The sequence below is a fragment of the Uloborus diversus genome, chromosome 7 (genome assembly GCF_026930045.1).
Source record: "Uloborus diversus isolate 005 chromosome 7, Udiv.v.3.1, whole genome shotgun sequence".
In the NCBI taxonomy this organism is placed as follows: Eukaryota; Metazoa; Arthropoda; class Arachnida; order Araneae; family Uloboridae; genus Uloborus; species Uloborus diversus.
The window spans coordinates 165,303,499-165,328,691 of NC_072737.1; the positions used below are offsets into that span (position 1 = coordinate 165,303,499).

At 33.9% G+C, this 25,193-nt stretch overlaps 1 protein-coding gene across 1 annotated transcript in view; it reads right to left on the minus strand.

Moving 5' to 3' along the window:
* Positions 1–25,193, minus strand: part of LOC129225897 (monocyte to macrophage differentiation factor 2-like) — a 111,878-nt gene that overhangs the window by 55,745 nt on the left and 30,940 nt on the right. Inside the window, exons 2-3 of the mRNA XM_054860428.1 lie at positions 16,793–16,874; positions 931–1,088 (exon numbers count right to left, since the gene is read on the minus strand). Coding sequence (XP_054716403.1) covers positions 931–1,088; positions 16,793–16,874 — 240 coding nt within the window. The remainder of the gene's footprint in view (positions 1–930; positions 1,089–16,792; positions 16,875–25,193) is intronic.

A 25,193-nucleotide genomic window follows, 5' to 3' on the forward strand; every position in this document is an offset into this window, starting at 1 on the left:
GTTTTTTTACCCCAAGACAATTTTTGCGCTTTGTCCATATACTTACGCTACAATATGCTACAAGTACCCCACATTTTCCCTAAAAAAAGACAAAAAAAAGAAAAAAACCCAAATTTCTTTTAAAAAACCCAGCTTTAGTTGGGTTTTTTTGGGTTTTATTTAAAAAAACCCAAAAAACCCTGGGTCCATGGGCTTTTTTAAAAAAACCCGGGTTTTTGCCAACCCTGCTTACACGCATACATACATGCACGTAGACACACACACAAACACATACATACACCTACACACACATACATACACATACATACACCTACACACTCATTCATATACCTACACATACATACACAAACCCAAACACACACAGAAACACATACACACACTCAAACACATACACACAAACACATACACACACGCATACATACAGACACCTACACATACACACACACCTACACACAACTAACGACACACTCATGCGTGCACACAGACACAAACACATATGACTACATAAACATACACATTCCCCCCGCCACACATACAAACACTCGTACACACAACTACCCACACACTCATACCTGCACACAGACACAAACAGACATGCTTACACACACATACAAATACCCCCGTACACACAAACACACATACCCCCACATACACATAAACACACACGCCTGCATACACACACACACACTCGTGCTTGCGAACAACATAATTTGAATTCAAGAAGTCAAAATTCAAATTATTTTTTTCTTTCTTTTCTTTTTTTTTTGCGAACTCGTTTTTTATGAACACTCTTGGTTACAACAGCAAATATTGTGGTCCATTTTCGCTCGAGATAAGAGAGTTCGACTCTAATGCACAACGAAATTCAACCTGTTTTATTAAGTTCCACTCTAAGTTATGAGAGATACTCCATAATATTCGCATTCTTACCTGAACCTTTTTGTGTAAAAGACGTAGTGGAAGGTGGTGGAAATGAGGAAAAGGGCAACCAGCGCCGCCCCGTAGATGAAACCGCTGAAATACTTGCGCTTGTCGCTGGAACGCTGGAGCAGGAGGAACAGGCCCATCAGACTAGGAATCACGGAAAGCTGGGGGAAAACAGATTTTTCGATTAAATGACTTTAACCAGCGAGATCCGTGAAAAAAACCGAAAAAGTTGTTAAAATTAGAATTAATTATTATTATTATTTTTAAATTTACTTTGAGATTCAAAAAAATTTAAAAAGTTTCATATTGTTCCAACCAAGCGGCATTGGAACATTTCTTCCCATCAAGATGTACACAAGGGGTTCTATAGGCCATTAATGAACTATTTTTGACAACAACAAATTGCCTCTTCCAGGCTTTGGGGGTGTTGATTTACAAAATTCCCTGTGTATATAATAGGTGTGGCAAATAGAATCACAAGGTTTCAATGCTATAAGTATAAGTAATTGCAATTATATTTTAATTCGCTGTTCTTCTATACTGTGGCTCCCAAAAGTGTTCGTACACCTACGATTTTCAATGAAATTGGCCATTATCCATTGGTTAGAATTAATATTTCGGAATAGGTATTTTATTATAAGATCTATGTTCTATTTTTAACAAAACTACATGAAACTTTTAAATAAAACATTAAAACATAATTTTTTAAGAATCAAAAACAAAAAAGTGCCGGAAATTTTATCTCACAAAAGTCTTCGTACACTTTGAAAAAATGTCAAAAAACTGATAAATAATCTAACTTTTTACAAAGTTATTATTTAATAGAATATCATGCAGTATCAACAACAGCTTTTAAACGTCTGGGAATAGATTTCATTGTTTTTTCTTTCTTTTTTTGTGCAATTCCTGAGTAAGTGCTCAGCCGCACTTCGAGTCTTACTGTTTCTAGTTCGCTTTTCGTTTCAATGGTGTATTTTCGTAATCTAGCTACCAGATATCTCCAAATATGTTTCATTAAGTTTAAATCTGGCGATTGAGGAGATATTTCTAAGCTGAAGGACAATTTTTGAGGCACCAAACGCAAACGTGTGCTTCTTATCGTTATCTCGATAAAAAACAAAGTTGTTTCCGATTACCAAGTTTTGAGTTAGTGGTTTAAAATTTCTTTTTAAAATATTTAAACAAATGGCATGATTAATTATTTCATCAAAAAATTCCAAATTTCCAAGTCCTGATACTGTAATGCACCCTCACACTAAAACACCTTCACAATCCTGATTAACTGATCCAACTAAGTTCTTCAGATTAAATTCCTCATTTTTTCTTCCATTTACAATTATACAACAATTTAACCCAAAATGTTGAATTTATTTTCATCTATAAGTAAGACGTTGTTCAAAACGTTTTGAGCTTTTTTATCATTGATTTTACGACGGAAAGTGTAAGCTTACTGTTTTTCGCAGGAACAAGAAAATTTCTGCGGGAAGAGATCCCCTTTAATCCAGCTAATGAGATAACTTGGCGAACAATTTTACGTGAAAACTAAACGTAAAATGTTTCATTCAATTCTGCAGAAACTTTTTCAGCACTCAAATGTATATTTTTCATAACATTTTTATGTGTAAACCTCCGATCACGCTTTGTTAACTTTGCCAGTTAACCTTTTCTTACCTTGTTTTCGATCCGATTCTTGTCTTTAAAGCATTTTATTAAGCACTTCACTATAGAATGGTCTAAATTTACTAATTTAAAGACATTTCAAACCAATTTATGGCTACTGTGAGGGAAAAAAAACCAAATTTCGAATCATGTTTGTTGTTTTCTACGCATACCTGTCATTTTAAAATAATAAGCAGAGTATTAGGGAAGTAAATAAACAAAAAATTAAAGGCAAATGACTTTACAGTGTCATTACAATGCAAAAACAATAAAAATACCACATATGATAATTTTAATCATGAATTTATTCGAAAATATTTCAGTGTACGATGACTTTTGTGGCGTATTTTTTCTCTGTCTCTTCGTTTTTTGACAAATTTAAAAAATAAAATTTTGCAATATTTTGAAAAAAACTGCTGGGTTTTATTCAGAATGGCATAGGAATGATGTGAAAAAAAATTGGACTTCATATTCGAATTCAATTTTGCGTTATTTTGGCTTTACTAGAAAATTTCAAGGTGTACGAACACTTTTGGGAGCCACTGTATATATAAAAATGAATGTTTGTCTGTATGTCATCCATGAACTCAAAAACTACCCGGCAGATTTGGCTGAAACTTTCACCGTTTGTTATTTTTGGTACTGGGAATGTTTATAGACCAGTTCGAAAAAAATCCGAGCGATAGTTCCTTTTTTATTCCAATTTAAGTCACAATCCATTGGATAAATACGAATAAAATTATCGGCTGCAGAAATTAATTCGCGTGAAAGATCTCATTGATAAGAAGTTAGCTGTTGCCATTTTTCTTGAGTTTGAACAAATAAATTCTTTCTTTATTGTTTTATGGCTTTTCATGCAACGGGAGGATTTTAAACTTCTTCTATTTGATATTTTTAGCGATTGATTGATCTTGCAAACTGCGTGAGTACAAAATTTGAGTATAGTCACGGCTTCACTTGATACCTGGACCGTTTATTATGAAAATTGCTATATATATGTATTTTTCCACGGAGAAGGTGCATAATATGCTCATTGAAGCCACTCGCCTCCAGGTGGCACTGCAGAGTAGCAACTTCTGCCCCGTTCAACCGATTGTCATGAAAATCAGTATAATGATGTATATTTTTTGTTGACGTAGCAACGCGCGTCGGGTACAGCTAGTTAGTTATAAACATACCTAAATGCTTATGCAATTTTTAATTTTTAAAATATAAATTGCGAAAAATTCTCGATTACTCCTAACATAAAAATATACTGTATTTTGCATAGTTAAAATATAGATAAAAAAAATCCAGATCGGAGCAATGTAGAAATCTTTACTTTAAATTATTTTCTTCTATTTCAGTACATACTCCTTTATTATCATCAAATTCTTGCGATTCACAAGATTTAGAAACCGAAATGGATATCTATCCTAACCTGTTGAAATTTTGTTTTCTACTGCTGGTCTACCACAATGCAAAAAAGCTTGACAACTATTGATATCTGCTCTCCTTTCATCACTGTTAGACAAATGCCATATTAGGGATAAAGATGTTGTTCATTTATTTACAGCCTATGTAGATGCAGTAAATTTAAATCCAAATGACCTAGTGATCAATCGTACATTCCTTAAGAGAGCAAGAGAAAATCTTCAAGAGATAAAATTAAATTTCATGAATTTAAATTTAGATTTTGTAGTTATTCACTGGGATACAAAGCTACATCCATCAGATGTAACTGGAAAAAGAACGCCGACAGGATTACCGTGATAGCTTCAGGTCCTAATATTGAACAGCTACTCGGAATTCCTTAGATATTTCTTCAGTTGTATATGATATATCAGATGATAGCTCTTTATTGATAACTGCTCTAGATGTAGTGTTTGATATAACGACTTGCAATACCAACTATATAAATTGTGCATGCAATTTTTTAGAGCTAAAACTGAACGGTGATACATTACATTTGGATTGCCATCATCATGCACTTGAAATCGTACTACAGAGTGTGTCCTTAAAGAAGTTCTTGCCTTTCTTAGTTCTAGATCAATTATTCAATTATTTGAGTGCTTCAAAACTTTGTGGAAAGATATCCATCATTCAGAACTTATAACATTTCAATCAAGTACACATACCACTTAAATTCTAAATGACGAAGTTGATGACATATTATTGTCATCAATATATAAAGACTAGCAGCGTACAAAATGACGACAAACATGCAGCACAAGCAGTGATTGGATAATTCATAAATCACTTATGGTATTTAGGGGATAAACTAGTAGCTTTGTCCGTATTGGATGAAGGAATTAACTTTGAAGATAGGAAAAGACTAGTCCAAAAAATGCTTGTGATAAGGAAGACGTGTCTGATGACTGTTTAACAAATTTCAGATAACAGTAGATGATTTGGAATACTTTCTTAGTAAAGATCTTCCTCTTTATAGAATCAATTATGAGTCAATAAAACTGTTTGGATAAGTTACAAATACTAAAAGATTTTTTCCTATTTGATCCTGATTTACAGCAAAATGAAGAAAGCTATTTAAAGGGAAGAGAGATCGTTAAAATACTGAAAATTGTGAATGATACAACTGAAAGAGGAGCACAATATTAATCAAAGCATTTCACAACTAATTTACCATATATGAGTCACAAAAACAATTTATTTTACAGACCGCCCAGGACTATCGGAAAAAAATACACACTATCGAGATACATTGAGAAAAGCGTACGATTAAGGAAAGTTTCTAACGCATTATTTCATTCTTATTCAATGTAAAATCTTTGGATGATATAAAGTAATTTTAATTTAATTTTAGTGCTACCTCACTGTAAAAATATTTTGCAAACCTAGGAGAAACGATTTACGGGGTCTGAAGTAAAAACTCGAAGATTTCTGAGAAAATTATCAAAAATGTTAAAGTTCAACGTCCTAGGGGCACGTGTTATTATTGACCGATCGAGTTCAATTTTCGCACAGATTACTTTTTATTATAGTGTCACAGAACCCTTGTTGAATTCCGAAAAAAAAATAAATTCCCATATAAATAAGGACCACCGTAATATATATATATATATATATATATATATATATATATATATATATATATATATATATATATATATATATATATATATATATATATAGACAGATAGATAGATAGATAGATAGATAGATAGATAGATAGATAGATTTTTTTTTTTTTGAAAGAGCATAGTTGAAAACAGGGAGCAAGTTCTGTTTTTTTCTTAATTTTGACTTATTATCTCCCTTAAAAAATTGTCTTAAACGACATTCAGCCCTTTGTTTTCATTTCCGCTGTTGACGTCGCAAATGAGCAAATCGCTAGAGTTACTAGAATAAAGGTTCAGGACTAACTTCGCTAAATGAATATTTTATTCAACTAATATTTCTCGTTCCGTTGATAAATTGCTCGCGGTGAAAAAATCATTAAAAGGCGATATCTTGCCAGAAAAGACAAGATTCAAGATGGATTTCATCACTTGTGACGTCACACGATGAAGCATTTCGGTTTAAAAGTCAGACATTAAAAAAAAAAAAAATAATAATAAAAATTAATTTGAATTTTGTCATCTTGAATTCAAATTATGTTTTTCGCAATCACGAGTGTGTGTGTATATGTAAGCGTGTGTGTTTGTGTGTGGAGGGTATGTGTGTGTGTGTAAGCATGTGTGTTTGTGTCTGTGTGCAGGCATGAGTGTGTGGGTATGTGTGTGTAGGTATATGTGTTTGTGTCTGTGTGCAGGCATGAGTGTGTGGGTAGTTGTGTGTATGTGAGTGTGTGTTTGTGTGTGTATGTGTTTGTGTATGTGTGTAGGTGTATATATCTATATGTGTGTAGGTGCGTGTATGTATGCGTGTAAGTGTAGGATATTGACGAAACCTGGAGACGGTTTTCGCTAGAGGTGCAGCATCGTGAGGACCCGGTCGACGGTGATGCTGTGGAGGGTGGCGGTGGGAAAAATGATAGGACATCAAAAACAGTCAAATGAAAGCAATAAGCAATCGTGATTGCTCAATAATTGAAAATTTAATGTTGGGAAAATGAAAGTATTTTCTGGGTCCATTTCTCTTTTCTTTTTGCTTATTGTATCAATTTCAGTGACTAAAAGTACTTTTGAATGAAGAAATCATTTCCATTGGAGGTCAATTTCTGACTGGAGTGTCGAATAAAGGCCTCTGGAGAAGCCCGGAGCTCACAAAGGGCTGTCGTAATGAGGATGGGAAATTTTCTGAGATAACATGGGAAAAGATGAAAAAGGAAAGATAATCACAACCTATGTGAATTTGATAATCACAAAAGCTGAATCAAGAGCGAAATTGAAAATTCTTTTAAAAGTCTTGTTCACCAAAATAAATTACACGTACTGTTTGACCACGGATTGTAGGTAATTTGGCAAACTGCCAAGTAACGACAATTCCATCTGAATGAATCTAGCAGGGCAGAGGGGAAAATAACGATGGGATTTTGACGCACGCGTTTTATAATGTCACTAGTGTCTTATTCATTTATTGCATTCTCAAAAATAAAATAAGGGAAACAAAAATAGTTACCATGGAAACAACAAAAGAAAATGAAATATTTTCATTTCGTTCAGGAACGTAGAAGCAAAATGGTAAGCTCAGAACTTTGTTGTGAATGAATAAATCAATTTTTGCCGTGAGAATATAGATCGAATGTACTTTAGATTTAAAAAATGTTGCTGTGAGCAAATTTTCATTTTTACAAAATGAACGCTAAATAATAGAGCGGCAAAAATGCACATATGAAACAAACCAACTAACATCCCTCTAAACTAATAGATACATCCATTTCCGCCTACAAACCGGATATTAGCCTTTCCATGTAACCGATGATCAGACAGTATTTTATTTGTTTACAAATTGACACAGGTGACGAATAAAATTTTTACATTACTGAACTTTATCTCCTTGTGGCCCAACAATTAATCCAATCGTGTGAATAAATTGTTTCCAATCGTGTGAATAAATGCTTAAAATTGTATTTAAAATTTACTTAAAAAGGGTAGTCGGACCTCCATATATCGAAGTAGCAAATTGACGGAAAAAAAATTCGATATATAGAAATTTTGATATATAGAAACGATCTCATTTTATCCTAAAAATCTCCTAAAACATTAAAATTAAAGCTAATTTTCGTGTATGGAACCTAATTTCTAATTTATACGAGCATCGGATTAAATGAAAGTTAATAATTAAAAAAATAACAGAGATTACATTTTTTGCGCCTTCATAGATCTTCATTCTTCGACATCCTCATTCTTCGGCAATTCAACTTGATCCGCAACATTATGGGGATTTTCGTTTTGAGAATGTAATCGAGAGAAAAGTAAAAAATCAATCTACTTAACTTGAATGATTTTAACTGCAGCTAAAACGACTAGGAATGATAATCAACAGACAAAAGGGATAACTTAAAACTGATTTGACAATGTTACTGGTTTCAACTAAGATATTTGAAAAGAACTTGAGGGAATTTAAGAACGAAACAACGACCTTTCTACACACCCCTCAACCCCAGATTCTTTACGAGTTTCGTAGCAACCTTTAGTGAACATAATTTTCTCCCCAAACCTTTATTTTTCATGAGACAAACAGTCTGAAGCGGAAAAAAATCTACTAATGTCTCGAAAAAAAATTCGATGTATAGAATTTTTTTCGATATATAGAAACATTTTTTCTATGTAATGAACATAGAAATTTGCTGGGATTTCGATATATAGACAATTTCGATATGTGGAAGTTCGATGTATGGGGGTTCGACTGTAATTTCAGTTCTGTATGACTTGAAAGTGCCATATTGAAACTACTTAAATGCTTGGAGATCGAAGATTTTCCGTGTTTGCTAATAGTGACTGATGGTGTTTGTTAAATCTGTCGTGGTCACAAAATCCTACAGGCTTCCATTCCAAATCAATATCATCGGGGGTATTGGACCAGGGGTTGCTCGACTCTTGGTCTGTATCAGAAATAGAGCTGTCTTCAGGGCCCCATCCAACCGATTAAACCACGTGTGGTAGGTACGTTGGACCCTGGAGTACTGTATGGTGAAATGTAACCTCGATACTGTATTTGTGTTATGCAAATTTGTGCTTTTATCGCTGTTGTTGTTTAGATTTTTCACTCGGTCACTCGCCGTGTTCTACAAAAACGCACGCAGATTTAAAAATCATTAAGAGGAGAAATCAATTTAGACCGCCCCCCCCCCAAAAAAAAACATTATTATTATTATTATTATTATTATTTTAATGTCACAAAATGTTAGTAAAACCATTCAAGAATATGTTGGCAAAACTTGAGTGAACAATTCTGATTAGTTCCGATAAAGTGACTGTGGAAATTCGAAAATGTTCACAGCATTTTTTTTTTCGAACGCTTTTTTCTCGAAACAACTTTTTTCAGCTTCTAGCTCAGAGTTATAGACTAATCGCTCTAAAAATTTGTGTGAATATTCTTTATTCAATTATCTTTATATTTACTAATAATAAAACTGAAAGTCTGTCTGTCAGGATCTCTGTGACGCGCATAGCGCTTAGACCGTTGGGCCGATTTTCATGAAATTTGGCACAAAGTTAGTTTGGAGCATGGGGGTGTACACTTCGAAGCGATTTTTCGAAAATTCGATGTGGGTCTTTTTCTATGCCAATTTTAAAAACAAAATTACCATAAGATGGACGAGTTAATTACGAAATTATCATAACGTAGAACCGTAACAAGGACACAAGCCAATTGGCGAGGAAATTCACCATACATTATACAGGTGAACCAAAAGATCTTTTAATTTTCTATTACGGGCAAAGCCGTGCGGTGCCACTAGTACTCTATATAAACCTAACTTTTTGATGATATTATTAATAAAAATATTTTTTTAATGCAAGAAATGCGAGAAAAAAAAAGTAGAAAAACATAACATTGTAATCAACGCTTCAAAAACGTGCAATTTTCAACTTTTTTTAAAAATCACAATTAGGTTTATATTCTAAAGAAATATGTTGTTTATGAGAAAGAAAAATTGTAATGATTACAGACAAAAATTGTGGCTTCAGTAATGCACAACAGCAACAAACTCTGATGGCGACCGCCCATGGACACCAGCTTCTAACTCCACTAAATCTGGTGGAAATGGCTTCAAAAAACGACAAGGTGTACCTTAAATGATGAATAAAATATCCTCCAAGTTTAAAGAAATTCTGATTATTTCTTTCCTGTTAAAAAAATCACCGAAAACACTAAAATTTCGACCTCCTAAACTGATTTCCCCCCCTTAATCAATGTATTCTATCGGAAATGTCTTTGCATAAAACGTATATTTTTGAGTGCCCAGGAGAAATGGAACTACGGACCTATCCAAAAGAACATGCCAGCGAAATCAAAATTATTCATTTGGGTTAAGAAAAGACCTGTGTTTTCTAATCATGAAAATTACGATTTACATCAAAGAATGAGAAGCTTAAAACCTATGAATAAATCCATTTTCTAATGAAAGAAAAATAAAAGAATCAACCCGAATATCCAGCCTTCTGAAGTAACTCTAGTCCTAATTATTTCCCTCGTGGCTCATAATAGCATTGCCAGATTTCGTGAGCTATTAGCAGCCGAGATGTGATTGATTTCATCCGAATTGCGAAATGATAATGGGGTCGTTTCCCAAATTTTAAAAGTATTATTTTCTGAGAGAGTATGCTTAAAAACATAGGATCTGACCATTTTTTAAATAGTTTGACTAACTTTAATATTTTTAAAAAATTACTTTAATCGGTGCGCTTTCATTTTTTAACGTTTCAGCCGATGACATCACAAATGATGAAATGCCATTCACTGTTGCCATTCAGAAGAGCAAAATATTTAATTCGCATCTTTGCTCACGTGTACTGGCAACGATATGGTTGTTTGCTGCTTGATTATCATAACGTGGAAACGCAGTGAAAAATGCGCCAAATGACATCATTTGTGACGTCATAAAGACCACGCCTTGTTTTCAAAATCGGACATTTAAAAAAAAATAATTAAAAAATAACTGTTGGGAAAATGAAAGTATTTTCTTGGTTCATGTTATTTATTTATTTATTTATTATTATTATTATTTTTTTTTTTTTTTTTGCTTATTCTATCAATTTCTGTGACTAAAAGTAGTACTTTTGACTGAAGGAAACAACCCCATTTTGAGACAAGAAATAAAATTAAACCCAAGCTCGGTCCTAAAAATGATTTACTGTATTGTTTTTTATAGAAGGAATGCAATGTTCCTGCGCATTATTTTCATACTTTTCAGAAACGTTGAACTGCGATTTCTGTTTTCTTTGCGCAATGTTCATTCATAGAATTAATTACAAAACTGTGTCAAACTTCTCACTTGAAAAAAAAAAGTGGTCTTTGTGCATTTTTTAAAATAAAAAATAAATACCCCAAGAACAAATAAAAGAATGTCTGTTCATCAACAAGCTCTCCTGTGTTGAAAAGAGGTTCCCTGTAACCACAAAATACGTGTTTGCAGTTCCCTGCAAATTTACGAGATTTAACGTTGTAAGGCCATTGCACGGAAAACGGTCATTTTTTCCCGCACGTGACGCTTCATAAATTTCCTTAAAATAATAATTTGAAAGGACAATGAACAAAATTTTGTTGCTTAAGAAATCACAAACGTATGTGTGACTTCTTGAGCAAAAAAATTTCGTCATTATCATTTAAAATTACTTCTTTTTTACTTTCTTTTACAAAAAAGAGAGTATTGTATTCGCGGAAAAATTTTTACTCAAAAATCGACCTTAATTTCCATTTTACTCACCCCCAAATGAATATTGAGTTTTTTTTTTTCGACTCGAACACACGTGGATAAGTGCCTAAGAACGTATAGACACGCGAAATATCGGTAATGACGATTCCCGAGTTAATTACAACGAATTTTCTCGTGACGTCTGCATGTACGTATGTATGTCTGTGCGTATGTGCTTATGTGCGTATGTGCGTATGTATGTCGCATAACTCAAGAACAGTAAGTCCTAGAAGACTTTTAGTGAGGTCTAGTTGTGCAACTCCCCTTTTAGTTGCATTCGGGTGTTTCTAAAGGAGTCTTTTGCCCCTTTTTGGGGCGAAATCATTGTTAATTTTGATGTAAACTCAAGTGGTGTTATAATTTCGCTGACACTTGGCGATATATCGCCAGTTTTTTGGTCGCCAAGGTTTGTCGCCAACTTGGCAACAAATTTAGCGATTTTTTTTTTTTTAGTTTTAATTTGGTCACTGTTGGTGATATTTAGAGAGTAAACTATTGAATCACATTAAAGTTGCCAGTAATGGGGAAATGACATTAAATTGGAGTAAAAGGAAATCATGTGATGCACACATCAGCTCGTTTTTTTAAAATTAAATATAGGAACCGTCACGTGCACGACAAAATGACCGTTCTCAGTGGAATGGGCCCACATACATATATCAGGGTGGCGACAGATCAGGGAAATCAGGGAGATCAGGGAAAAGTCAGGGAACTTTATTAATCAGGGAAAAATCAGGGAAATATCAGGGAATTTTGAAAAAATAACAAAAAATCAGGGAAAATTGATTTTATGAAGAAATTTTTTTTTTTTTTTTTGCTTTACAAAATTAAATACTCTAATTCCCTACGCATTTTCCGCCAATTATCTGTTCAAAAAAGTAAAATTAATGAGGTGCGATTATACACTGCCGCATATTTGTGCATCTTTTTTCCTCAACGTCAAAGTATTAAATGTTACTTATAACCACAGGATGAACTTATTAAGATTGCTTCTGTGTCTGTTAGGTTGTTTATTTTACCTAGCTTGAAATTTCCTTTTACACTTTCAATGCTACGTAAAATAAACAACCATACAGGCAAAGAGGAAGCCTTTATTAATGCCTTAGCTTGTTGCCTTTATTCCATTGTCTCGAAGTAATTAAGTACTGTAATCACGATTTCAAGAAGAAATCTTTGGTGGTTTTTGAATTAATACTATAAAAGCTTAAAAGTTATTACTTCTTTGGGTTTTTAATTTAATTGCTAAAATAGAACTTTCAATTAAAAAAACTTTGTTTTTTGCCGTTATACTATTTGTTGTCGCCACAGATTATAAAGGTTTTCTTTTCTTCAGACTTAAGTAATTTTTTAATTTTATAACCAAGTTGTATTCTTTTATATATTTTGATATTAACTAATTGCTTTTTTTTTCTTGCATTCAAAGTTGTTTGTTACAAAAGCAATCTAAGATTTTTTTTTGGTTACATACTGAACTCATTTGAAATAGAGTTAACTTGTGAACTTAAGTAAATATTTTTATTTTTTTATTGTTAAAATGCTGTATTCATTCATTAAAACCTATATTCTTGATTAGAGAAAAGCTCCCTATGAGTGGATGTCAAATGGTTTCATCTATTTTGCATAAATGTGTCAATTAGTTAGATAAGAATAACTACATTACTTCTATTCTTTCACTATTACTTGTTATTCTTGCAACAATTATTATACTGTTTGAAAACTTAGTTCAAAATAATTTCAATTACTTTTAGTTCTATCATAAATACACACATGTTTTTAAGAGTAATTTGAATAGTTTCTTAAATTTTTTATGCTAAGTGGTTTCTGAAAGTAAAGTTTTTTTTTTTTTGAATTTTCTATAATCTTTCCATGTATAAAAATTTAATATACTGTTTTGTTGGTTTTTCTTTCCTTCCAAAAACATTGTCTTTTTTTTATAACCATTTTATTAAAAAAAGTAGCATCTTTTTAAAATATATCTTTAGTTCAACAACTTTACACAACTTAAAACGTTTAAAATACTGCATTTAATACAAGCATACAATAGATTTCAAGTAGAGCAAAGAAAGAAAACCATTATCATTGGTAACGTAAATCAGGGAAATTTGGTGAACTTAATCAGGGAAATCAGGGAAAAGTCAGGGAACTTTTTTTCACAGTTCCTGTCGCCACCCTGTATATATTTTTTTCCAACAGTTTAAATTATTATTTCTCAACAAATGAGATATGTTTCCTTTATGATAAAACCTTAGCTTTCAGAGCCAACAATTTGTTTCGTCATTGCTATATTAATAGAGAAAACATATTAAATAATGTATACAGCAAACTGCATGATGCCTTTGGATATCCCGTACGTGACGCATGCCAATAATTAAATTGTAAGAAACAAAGTTATTAATTAAAATAATACTGTGTCAGGAGCATCTTTGTTTCAAATGTAAAGACTGAAAAATTTGCTTATTCCTGTTTAATTGAAATATTAAGTTTTGTATTTACCATTTCTTCAAGAAAACATACAAACAAAAATATGTCGCGATTGATTTTTAAAGTTATAGTTTAAGAAGTAATTTCTTATTCTTACCCACGGGGGCCCATATGTGGGGGGGGGGAGGAGTGAGGGTGAGAGTGAGTCTCCATTTAGAAATGAGAACTTTCTTTGTTTTAGTACTTTTTTCTTAGCAAAAATGTAAAAGCATTTTTTCTCCAGCCATTAAAGAATAAGCTGGGTCATTCCATACGAAATGAGCAAAATTCACAAAAAAGTGGTGGCCGCATGGTAACAGATTTTTATGAAATTTGGTATACAGGTTCCTTTTATGCCTGTATAAAAATATCTAAAATATTTTTGCTTAGTATTTTTTATTTGAATAGCTACATGCGATTGAAAATTGGTCAAATTGAACTGCATTCTCATTAATGCTAAATTTTGCATTTTTGAAGGCTTGTATCTTATTAACTATTTAATGAAAACGTAAAAGTTATATGTTGTTACCATCTATGGAGTAGAGTAATTAATCTGATATCACTAAAATTTTCAAAGTTATTATAGTTGACTTTTAACCGAGTTTCAAAAACTGAAAATATTTCAGTTTTCTCATAATTAAGCATTTTATTTTTCAATCTCAATCTTTAAGGAATGCATTAGCTTTGCTGAAATTAATACCCAATAATGTGCTTAGTATCATAAAAAAACTACCTTACTTTTGAAGTTGTATTTTAACTCCTTTGTCTTCAAAATCAGTTTTAAACTTAGTGACATTTTGTAAAATGATGATTTTCTCCTTCACATAGACACAAAAATTAAAATGAGGGAAAATTCAGACAACTTTAAAATTTTGCAAGAATATAGAGCTGTGTTTCTACTATTTGCCTGAAGAAACACGAAATTGGTTTTCAATTTCCAAACATAAAATTAAATTCAGAAAAATAGCATTTTCTTTGTGTTTTATGGGTCATCCGTACAGATTTGACGAATGCGTGCGCTCGACCATTTTAAATTTTTAATTTGAAATTCATATCCCTTAAAGCTGCATATGAAAGATGTTTAAAACCACTTTTATTTTTTCTCTCAACTGGACCTTTGATTTTTTAGAGGTCATCAAACGGGATTTTCGTAGTCAAAAAGGGGACTTTTTGCATTTTGGCCAAAATCTATTTGAATTACATTTATGATAGTTAATTTAAAGATTTGATGTTGAAGTGCATAAGTTGATAGTCTTACATGCTGAGTTACGTAGCTGTAAGTTAATAATTAAAATAATGGCAACAGGTTGAAGTTCAAGGTCAAATGTAAAAATTTTACTCATTTCAAAGGGGGATAACTCGCGTAGGGGACGGAAACACAAAATGAAATACGGCAAAAACTTATTACTGGAACCATGCCAAAAAGAATATGTAACTGTTGCTGTGTGTTTGTGTACCCTTTATAGATTACAGCCCCTCAAAAATCGGAAAAATGACATTTTTAGACCCCTATAAACCAAAAGGGGATGAAGTGTATTTCCTTAAATATCTTATTCATGGATAAAACAAACTTCCTCATACTCATAGCCCAATCTCAAACGCTATTGTGAATTAGACGAGATGGTCCTCTGCTCATATCTTTAAACTTAGTATGTTCTCTAAGAGCTATTTTTTCCCCTATATCACGAATGGAGAGGAAAATTCAACACAATAATTAAGGAAACATTTCAGCAAGTACTTCATAAACATGCTTTTGAGAAAATGAAACACGAAAGAAATGGTTAGTTTTGCTAAACTTACAATAAAAAGAAGTAACTAATGAAATTTTACCTTAGTGCAAGTTACTCTAGCAACAAAAATACGCTGATACCAATGATTAAAATTTAGTAGCATCTAAAAGACACTTCAATGTGTTACGTAAAAAAATTTGAGTAAATTTAGAGCATTCCCTCATCTTCAAAAAAAACATCTGAAATAGAGGAAAAAATGAAATTTTCGGAAATTTTTGATTTTTCAAAGTACGATTTCGTCATCAAGAAATTCATAAACAATTACGAAATTAGAGCAGATAGTCAGTTATAGATAGTTTTTCAATCTGAATCATTTTTACTGTTATTTTTTCATTAAAAGAGCTGGAAGAGTGAATTGAAATCTGAAGTAAATTGGCAAAATTTCAATCTTTGTTAATATCTCAGATTCAAAAAAAGATCCTAATACATTTTACTTTGCTTTTTCCCAATAGAGATTTGTTTATAGAATATGGAGATATTTATTTTTCAAGTGTACGTTTATAACTTATGGAGTTATTGAGTCACAAACTGTTCGCTATGAACTCTGAAAATTTAGGCTTAGCGTAAGCATCAACTTCTACTTTCAATAACAAAGCAACAAACCGTTTTTAAACTTCCATACTTTGCATTCCCTCATAGATATGCATGGTTTACCTAAATAAAAATTTTCATTGAAATCTGTGACACGTCAGCCACAGGTGATTTGCTCATTTCGCATGGAATGACCCAGCTATTAAAAATGTCAAATTTTAATAACTCTCATCTGTACTGCCTTGCGGAAAATACCCTGCTAAAACATGGAGAAAATATCTGAGCTGCCCCCCCCCCTCCTTTAAAATTCCGAATATGCGCGCGCATGTTCTTACCCGAAGTTTTTTTCTAATTTTTAATGAACTTCGTTCGATACTTTAAGAACTTTATGCTCTCGAATTCTAACATGGAAAAAAATCAAATTGAACATCAAATTGATCTATCGATAGAGGAAAAAAAATGCTAAATTCTTTGAAGTTTTCCCACTGTTTCAAACAATCTCGGATTTTAGAGGTAAGAAAAGAAAACTGCAGCAATAAAAGTCGAGCTTAGGTTGAGAGAGGAGACCGTTGATGCAACTTACTAGACTGTTGATGCAACTTACTAGACCGTTGATGCAACTTACTGCATGAGTCAAGACGTTGGCAATGTGTTCCATATCGGTGGGAATGTAGGCTTTGTTTCCGGATGCTCTGCTGTTCATGAACCTGAAGAAAAAAAAGAACATTTATTAGTCCCGCAGCAATAAATTGGCACTTCAATTTAAGGCTACAGTGGACACATTTTTTCTTCTTCAATAATTGATCTAGATGCCTAAAACTTTGTGTGCTTGTTTATTTCCTCGCTAAAAAAACGAATGGAAGTATCTCAAAAAAAAAAAAAAGGATAAATTAATTTGAATTTTGACTTCTTGAATTCAAATTATGTGTTTCGCAATCACGTGTGTGTGTGTGTGTGTATGTAGGTGTGTGTGTTTATGTGTGTGTGGGGGAGGGGGTATGTGTGTTTGTGTGTAGGGGGTATGTGTATGTGTGTAGGCATGTGTGTTTATGTCTGTGTGCAGGTATGAGTGTGTGGGTAGTTGTGTGTATGAGTGTTTGTGTGTGGGGGGGGGGGAATGTGTGTGTGTGTTGCATATGTGTTTGTGTATGTGTGTGTAGGCATAATATGTGTTTTGTGTCTGTGTGCAGGCGTGAGTGTGTGGGTAGTTGTGTGTATGTGTAGGTGTCTGTATGTATGCGTGTGTGTGTTTGTGTATGTGTGTGCAGGTATGTATGTATGTGTTTGTGTGTGTGTACGTGCGTGTATGTATTCGTGTTAAGTGTAGGATATGGACGCAACCTGGAGACGGTTTTCGCTAGAGGAGCAGCATCGTGAGGCGGCCGGTCGAGGGTGGTGCTGCAGAGGGTGCTGGCGGGAAAATAAAATGATAGGACATCAAAACAGTCAAATGAAAGCAATAAGCAATCGTGATTGCTCAAAAATCGAAAAATGAGTTGTGACCACCACCGAAATGTCCAAAAACCGATTTTATAATGTGACCCATGCGCGTATCTCTACAATAAATAGTAAAAAAGTTACAGTCCCTCACACTGGGGGAGGTTCTCTAGCGATACAGTAAACTGGAATTCTATAAATCAGGTTTCTGCAAAATGCTTAAAAGTGAGATACGCCCATTTGTTTTTTTTAGCGACGATAAGTTAAAAAAAATTGGTGCAAAAAAAAATGAATATTTTTTGTGAAATTTAAGATAAAAACGAGCTGATGTGTGCATTACATGACTTCCTTTACACCAATTTAAAGTTATTTCCCCATTATTTGCAATTTTAATGTGATTCAATAGTTATTAAATACCACCAAAAATGGCCGAATAGAAACCAGATTTTAAAAAAATGCCAAATTTTTCGCCAAGTTGTCGACAAAATTTGGCGACCAAAAGCTTCGCGATATATTGCCAAGTGTTTGCATAAATTATAACACCACTTGAGTTTGCATTGAAATTAACATTGATTTCCTCCAAAAAAGGTGTAAAAGGCCCCATTTTGGAACATTCGAATACAACCAAAAACAGTGGTGCACAACTAGACCCCACTAGGAGTCTACGTACCAAACTTCAACTTTCTAGTACTTACCTTTCTTGAATTATGCGACATACATACATAAATACATACAATCGTACATACAGACGTATGATTCAATAGTTTACTCTCCAAATATCACCAGCAGTGGCCAAATTGAAACAGATTTTTAAAAAAACCGTCAAATTTGTTGCCAAGTTGGTGACGAAACTTGGCGACCAAGAGACTGGCGATATATCGCCAAGTGTATCGCCAAATTATAACACTACTTGAGTTTACATCGAAATAACAATGATTTCCCCCAAAAAAGGGGCAAAAGACCCCTTTAGAAACACCCGAATGCAACCAAAAGAGGAGGTGCACAACTAGACCCCACTAGGAGTCTACGTATAAAATTTCAACTTTCTAGGGCATACCGTTCTTGAATTATGCGACATACATCCGCACATACGCACATACATACATACGGACGTCACGAGAAAAGTCGTTATAATTAACTCGGGGAATGTCAAAATGGGTATTTCGGGGGCCTATACATTCTTAGGCACTTATCCGCGTGTGGTCGGGTTGAAAAAAAAACTCAACATTCATTTGGGGGTGAGCAAAATGGAAAGTAAGGCCGAATTTTGAGTGAAAATTTTTTCGCGAATATAATACTTCCTTTTTTGTAAAAGGAAGTAAAAAATTACACGAAAAATTCACAAGTTTCAAATTATCCTATGCGGCATTTTTTTTTTTTTTTCAAACTTTGAATTTCCACTTGTTTTTCAATCAAAAGGCATAAGTACATTAATTTATGCATTACGCGTGATGTTTTATGAGAAAATTTATAAAAAATTGACTCAGAGTGAAAATTTATGTGAAATTTTCAGCAAATACGGTGATTTTAACAACAAAAGAATTGAACTTTTAACTAATTTTACATAACTGTCATTACTGAAATTCATACATACAACTATAACTAGATAATATCTGAATGTGTTTCTAAAGTTTCATTTTAATTCGATAAATATTGTGGTCTATGTGGAAACTTTTAGGTTTAGGTTTTTATGTAAATCGTGACGGCAGTGTATACGTGCAACAATATGTGAACTAAGGGGCGTGATCACGGATGCGCAAAGCAAAACTAACCCATAATTCATTAAATAATACATGGAATGAAAAAATTCTTGTAGCCCTGAATACAATAGCTAAGTATAAAAACGAGCTGATGTTTGCATCGCATGACTTCCTTTTACACCAATTTAATGTTATTTCCCCATTATTGGCAATTTTAATGTGATTCAATAGTTAACTCTCTAAATATCACTAACAATGGCCAAATTGGAACCGGATTAAAAAAAAAAAGTCGCCAAATTTGTCGCCAAGTTGGTGACAAAACTTGGCGACCAAAAGACTGGCGATATATCACCAAGTGTCCGACAAATTATAACACCACTTGAATTTGCATCGAAATTAACAATGGTTTCCCTCCAAAAAGGGGCAAAAGACCCGTTTAGAAACACCTGAATGCAACCAAAAGGGGAGGTGCTGAACTAGACCTCACTAGGAGTCTACGTACCTAATTTCAGCATTCTGGGATATACCTTTCTTGAGTTATGCGACATACATACGCACATACGTACATATGCACATACATACGTACATACAGACGTCACGAGAAAATCCGTTGTAATTAACTCGGGAATCGTCAAAATGGATATTTCGGGCGGCTATACGTTTTTAGGTATATTATATGCACGTGTGGTCGAGTCGAAAAAAAAAAAACTCAAGATTCATTCGGGGTGAGCAAAATGGAAATTAAAGTCGATTGTTGAATGAATTTTTTTTTTGCGAAATATATCATTTTCTTTTTACTTCCTTTTACAAAAAAGGAAGTATTGTATTCGCGAAAAAAATTTTCTCTCAAAGTTCGGCCTTATTTTCCATTTTGCTCACCCCCGAATTAATGTTGAGTTTTTTTTCTCGACCCGACCACACGCAAGTTCCTAAGAACGTATACACTGTTATAACCAGAGGTGCCAGCTGGGTGCGATTTTCCGCCGTAGGGTGCAAAGACGGAGCCACAGGGTGCCACAGAGGCTAGGAAATATTGTTCCGATATCTTTTAGCACCTCAGTGGATGAAAGAAGGTAATGAAGGGCCATCAGCTCACGCAGTAGCCAATAGCCACTGTTTTCCTCCGCAAAGGTGCCTCGCTCGCACATGCGCTGTGCACTCCGGCATAAGTTCAATTCAACCATTTTAATGGCCGACGACGATGCTGTAACGTAGCTGCTGGTACATTAAATTTTCACATTTGAATAGACAACGAAACTGGATTAAAATTCAACATTTCTGGGACAAACCTTCAAAACCTTGCGTAAGTACAGGCATTTAATCATGGTATAACATTTAAGGCTTTCCAACAGGCTTTTAGTGTTTTCAGAGTTGTGTTTCAACAAAGTAAACTGAGTACTGCTTATTGTTTATAGTTAACCGTTTTAACATAGTGATGTATGGCTTTTTTTTATCACGTGTACTAATATATGGTGTTCATTGCTTGTCACGTCTGCTGTCTCACGGATTTTCCCCAAAATTGTTTATTGTTAGCAATACGAAATAATAAGTAACCGGGATGAAAATTCAATGATGTAACTAAGTGCTACAGCAGATACACTAAATGTCTTTATCTTCTCAATAAAATAACTGCGTAGACGTAGCAAAGAAAAAAAAAAGCTTTGAAAAGAAATCTCTCTGTGTGTTTCATGCCATGACTCATTACGTGAAAATATTTCGTTGGTGTTATTTCAAAAACCGAATGCAGTGGCTAGACGCGTTTATTTTTTTTTTTTTTCTCTCTCTAATTTCTGTTTCCAATGCTTTTCATTATGTAGGATGCTAAAAATTTGTTTTGATTTTTAATGTCAAAAAAATTTATATTTAACAAAGAAAAAAAAGTGCTTTTTTAGATTACTTATGTTCAAATAGGATATTCAAATGTTGAACTATATAGTACGTATCAATATGTTACTCTTGATTAAAATATTTTGAACGTTTATGAAACGCCTGCATTTTATGAAACGGTTTGATTTTTCCGTGATTGTAATATAACTGAATAATTTTCGCTGTGCTTGTAAATTATCCATAAATGCCTACACTCTTAATTTTTAGTATCATGCTATAGTAAATGTCAATATCATTTAAAACTACTGAGCAATCCAAGGGTTTTTATGAGAGTTAGAACTCAGATAGAGGAATTGAAGTTATGAACACTTCTATATTATGTTGAAAAGTCTGAAATGTGATCAAATGCCTTAAATGACAAGTTTTAATCCAAAATGAATTCAATGTGAAAAAAGTACCAAGACTTTGTCTATCATAAACCCAAACAATAAATAGAACACAATAATATTCAAAAACGCACACAATAGGGGGGAGGGGGAAGAGGATCTACTGTAGAAATCAGTGAGGGTGCCATTTTTCTCTCCGAAGGTTCCTTCTTTTCACCCGCGCTGCCTGTCTTTTAAAAGGTGCCCATTTTTCGCCGTAGTAAGAGGTGCCATTCCGGCTCCGTATTGTGTGTCGCTGGTGAACAAGCGTTTCACCCCTGAAAGGTACCAAACGCAACCTGTAGTTTTAACAGTGTAGACACCCGAAATATCCATTTTGACATTCCTCGAGTTAATTACAATTTTTCTCGTGACGTCCGTATGTATGTGCGTATGTATGTCGCATAACTCACGAACGGTATATCCTAGAAAGTTAAAATTCGGTACGTAGACTACTAGTGGGGTCTAGTTGTGCACCTTCCTTTTTGGTTGCATTCAGAATGGGGCCTTTTACAACTTTTTGGGGGGAAATCAATGTTAATTTCAATGCAAACTCAAGTGGTTATAATTTATGTAAACACTTGGCAATATATCGCCAAACTTTTGGTCGGCAAGTTTTGTCGCCAACTTGGCGATAAATTTGGCGTTTTTTTTTTTTTTTTTTTCAAATCTAGCTTTAACTTGGCCATTGTTGGCGATATTTAGAGAGTTAACTATTGAATCACATTACAATTGCCAATAATGGGGAAATAACTTTAAATTGGTGTAAAAGGAAGTCATGTGATGCACACATCAGCTCGTTTGTGAAAGGAAGTAAAAAGGTTTTAAAAAAATTTCGATTTTTTGCTCCATTTCCAGTATTTTTTGTGTCCGCTATAGCCGTAACAGTAGAATCTCGTTTATCTGGCTGTTGGGGAGCCACGAATTTAAAGTTTCGAGCGGAGGGGAACAGGGCCGCAGATAGGTCAGTTATTTCGCCGGGGCCCTCCCTCCCCCCCCGAAAAAAGAAAGAAGAAAAAAAAATTAATTTGAATTTTGACATCTTGAATTCAAATTATTTTTTTCGCAATCACGAGTGTGGGTATGTAGGCGTGCATGTTTGTATGTGGGGGTATGTGGGTTTGTGTGTAGGGGGTATGTGGGTTTGTGTATAGGGGGTATGTGTATGTGTGTGTAGGCTTGTGTGTCTGTGTCTGTGTGCTGGCATAAGTGTGTGGGTAGTTGTGTGTATGAATATGTGTGTAGGCATATGTGTTTGAGTCTGTGTGCAGGCATGAATGTGTGGGTAGTTGTGTGTGTGTGTGTGTGTGTGTATGTTTTTGTGTGTGTATGTGTTTGTGTGTGTAAGTGTGTATGTGTGCGTGTGTGTATGTAGGTGTATGTGTGTGTGTGTGTGTGTAGTTGTGTATGTATGCGCGTGTGTGTAGGACATGGATGCAACCTGGAGACGGCTTTCGCGATAGGAGCAGCATCGTGAGGACCCGGTCGACGGTGATGGTGCGGAGGGTGGCGGTGGGAAAATAAATTGATAGGAAGACAAAAACAGTCAAGTGAGAACAATAAGCAATCGTGATTGCTCAAAAAGAAAAGAAAAGGGGGAAAAGAAAAGAAGGGAAATAAAAAGGAGGGAAAGAAGAAAAAAGGGGGAAAAGAAAGGAAAAGGGAAAAAAGAAGAAGAAAAAAATGGGGGGGGGGAGAATCGAAACTGCTTACTAGAAAACAATTAACTCTATTTTAAGTTCCACAGTTCATACCAAAAGCGTAAATTTTGCTTTATCTTTACGTTTTCTCTTATTCGGCAGCTGTCGGAGCTACAGTTTGAAGGAGCGGAGACTGAATACTTGATAACTTTGAGAATTTTGCTCGAAACGAGTTGAAATTTTGGGAATATATTTGTGAAATGTTTAACTACAAAACGAAACAAAAACGAAAAAAAAAACACTTTTTTGAAACTGCAAACCCTCCTATCCCATAAGAATTTGTTTCGCTTCTTACCCATACTACCAGAAAATGGAGTTGTTTCCTTCAGTCAAAAGTAGTACTTTTTGCCACTGAAATTGATAGAATAAGCAAAAAAAAAAAAAAAACATGGATCCAGAAAATACTTTCATTTTCCCCAACAGTTATTTTTTAATTATTTTTTTTTAAATGTCCGATTTTTCAAATAAGGCGTGATCTTGATGACGTCACAAATGATGCTTTTTGGCGCATCCTTCTACCGCATTTCCACGTTATGGATAATCAAGAAGGGAATTAAAATTGCGCTCTACGCTTGCTATCAACCTTATCGTTGCCAATACACGTGAGTAAAGATGCGAATTAAATATTTTGCTCTGTGGATGGCAGCCCTGAATGGCATTTCATCATTTGTGATGTCATCGGCGAGAAATGTAAATAATGAAAGCGCACCGATTTAAGTAATTTTTTAAAAATATTAAACTTAAACAAATTATTTTAAAAAGTGGTCAGATCCTATGATTTTAAGCATGCTCTTTCAGAAAAAAATACTTTTAAAATTTTGGAAACGACCTCATTGTCCGGATTTTCATTTATACGGATTTGCCTTTGGTCCCAGTTAGTCCAGTTAAACGAGGCGGTACTGTGCGTCGTTGAAATTGAGTCGTTTTCAAAATTTTAAAAGTATTTTTTTCTGAACGAGCAGGCTTAAAAACATAGGATTTGTTTACGCTTCTGCCGATGACATCACAAATGATGAAATGCCATTCAGTGCTGCCATTCACAGAGCAAAATATTTAATTCGCATCTTTACTCACGTGTATTGGCAACGATAGGGTTGATAGCAAGTGTAGAGAGCAATATTTAATTTGCTTCTTGATTATCATAACATGGAAACCAAAGAAAGATGCGCCAGAGTGCATTATTTGTGACGTCATCAAGACCACGCCTTGTTTGAAATATTGGACATTAAAAAAAAAATAAAATAAAAAAAAATAAAAAATAACTGTTGGAAAAATTAAAGTATTTTCTGAGTCCATGATTTTTTTTTTTTTTGCTTATTCTATCAATTTCAGTGACTAAAAGTAGTAGTTTTGACTGAAGGAAACAACCCCATTATAATCACTTGAGCGTAAACTGCTTACATTTTTTGGCAACTTTTGTTAGATATTTTTCTGCTCTTATTTCTTGTTTATACAATGGAAAAGAATGCTAAAAAATCGTATTTCAATTTAAGTATGGTGATGGTTCAAAATCTGTTAGGCACAGGGCTGCAGAGAGTCAAGGCGGGTCTCTAGTCAGTTCTGTCGCCGGACCCCCCGCCCCGAAAAAAGAAAAAAGAAGAAGAAAAAGAAAAGAAAAAGAAGGGGGGAAAAGAAAAAAGAATCAAGTTGCTTACTAGAAAATAATTAACTCTATAAACGTGCCACAACAGTAAATACCGTTAGAGTAAATTTTACTTTATCTTTACGTTAACGCTTAATCGGAGTTTTTTCTCCCCTTTTTTCTTTTTTTTCCCGTTCTTCCTTTTTCTTTCTCTCTTTTTGTGAGCAATCACGATTGCTTATTGCTTTCATTTGACTGTTTTTGGCGTCCGATCATTTTATTTTTCCACCAGCAACCTCTGCACCGTCACCGTCGACCAGGTCCTCACGATGCTGCTCCTATGGCGAAAGCCGTC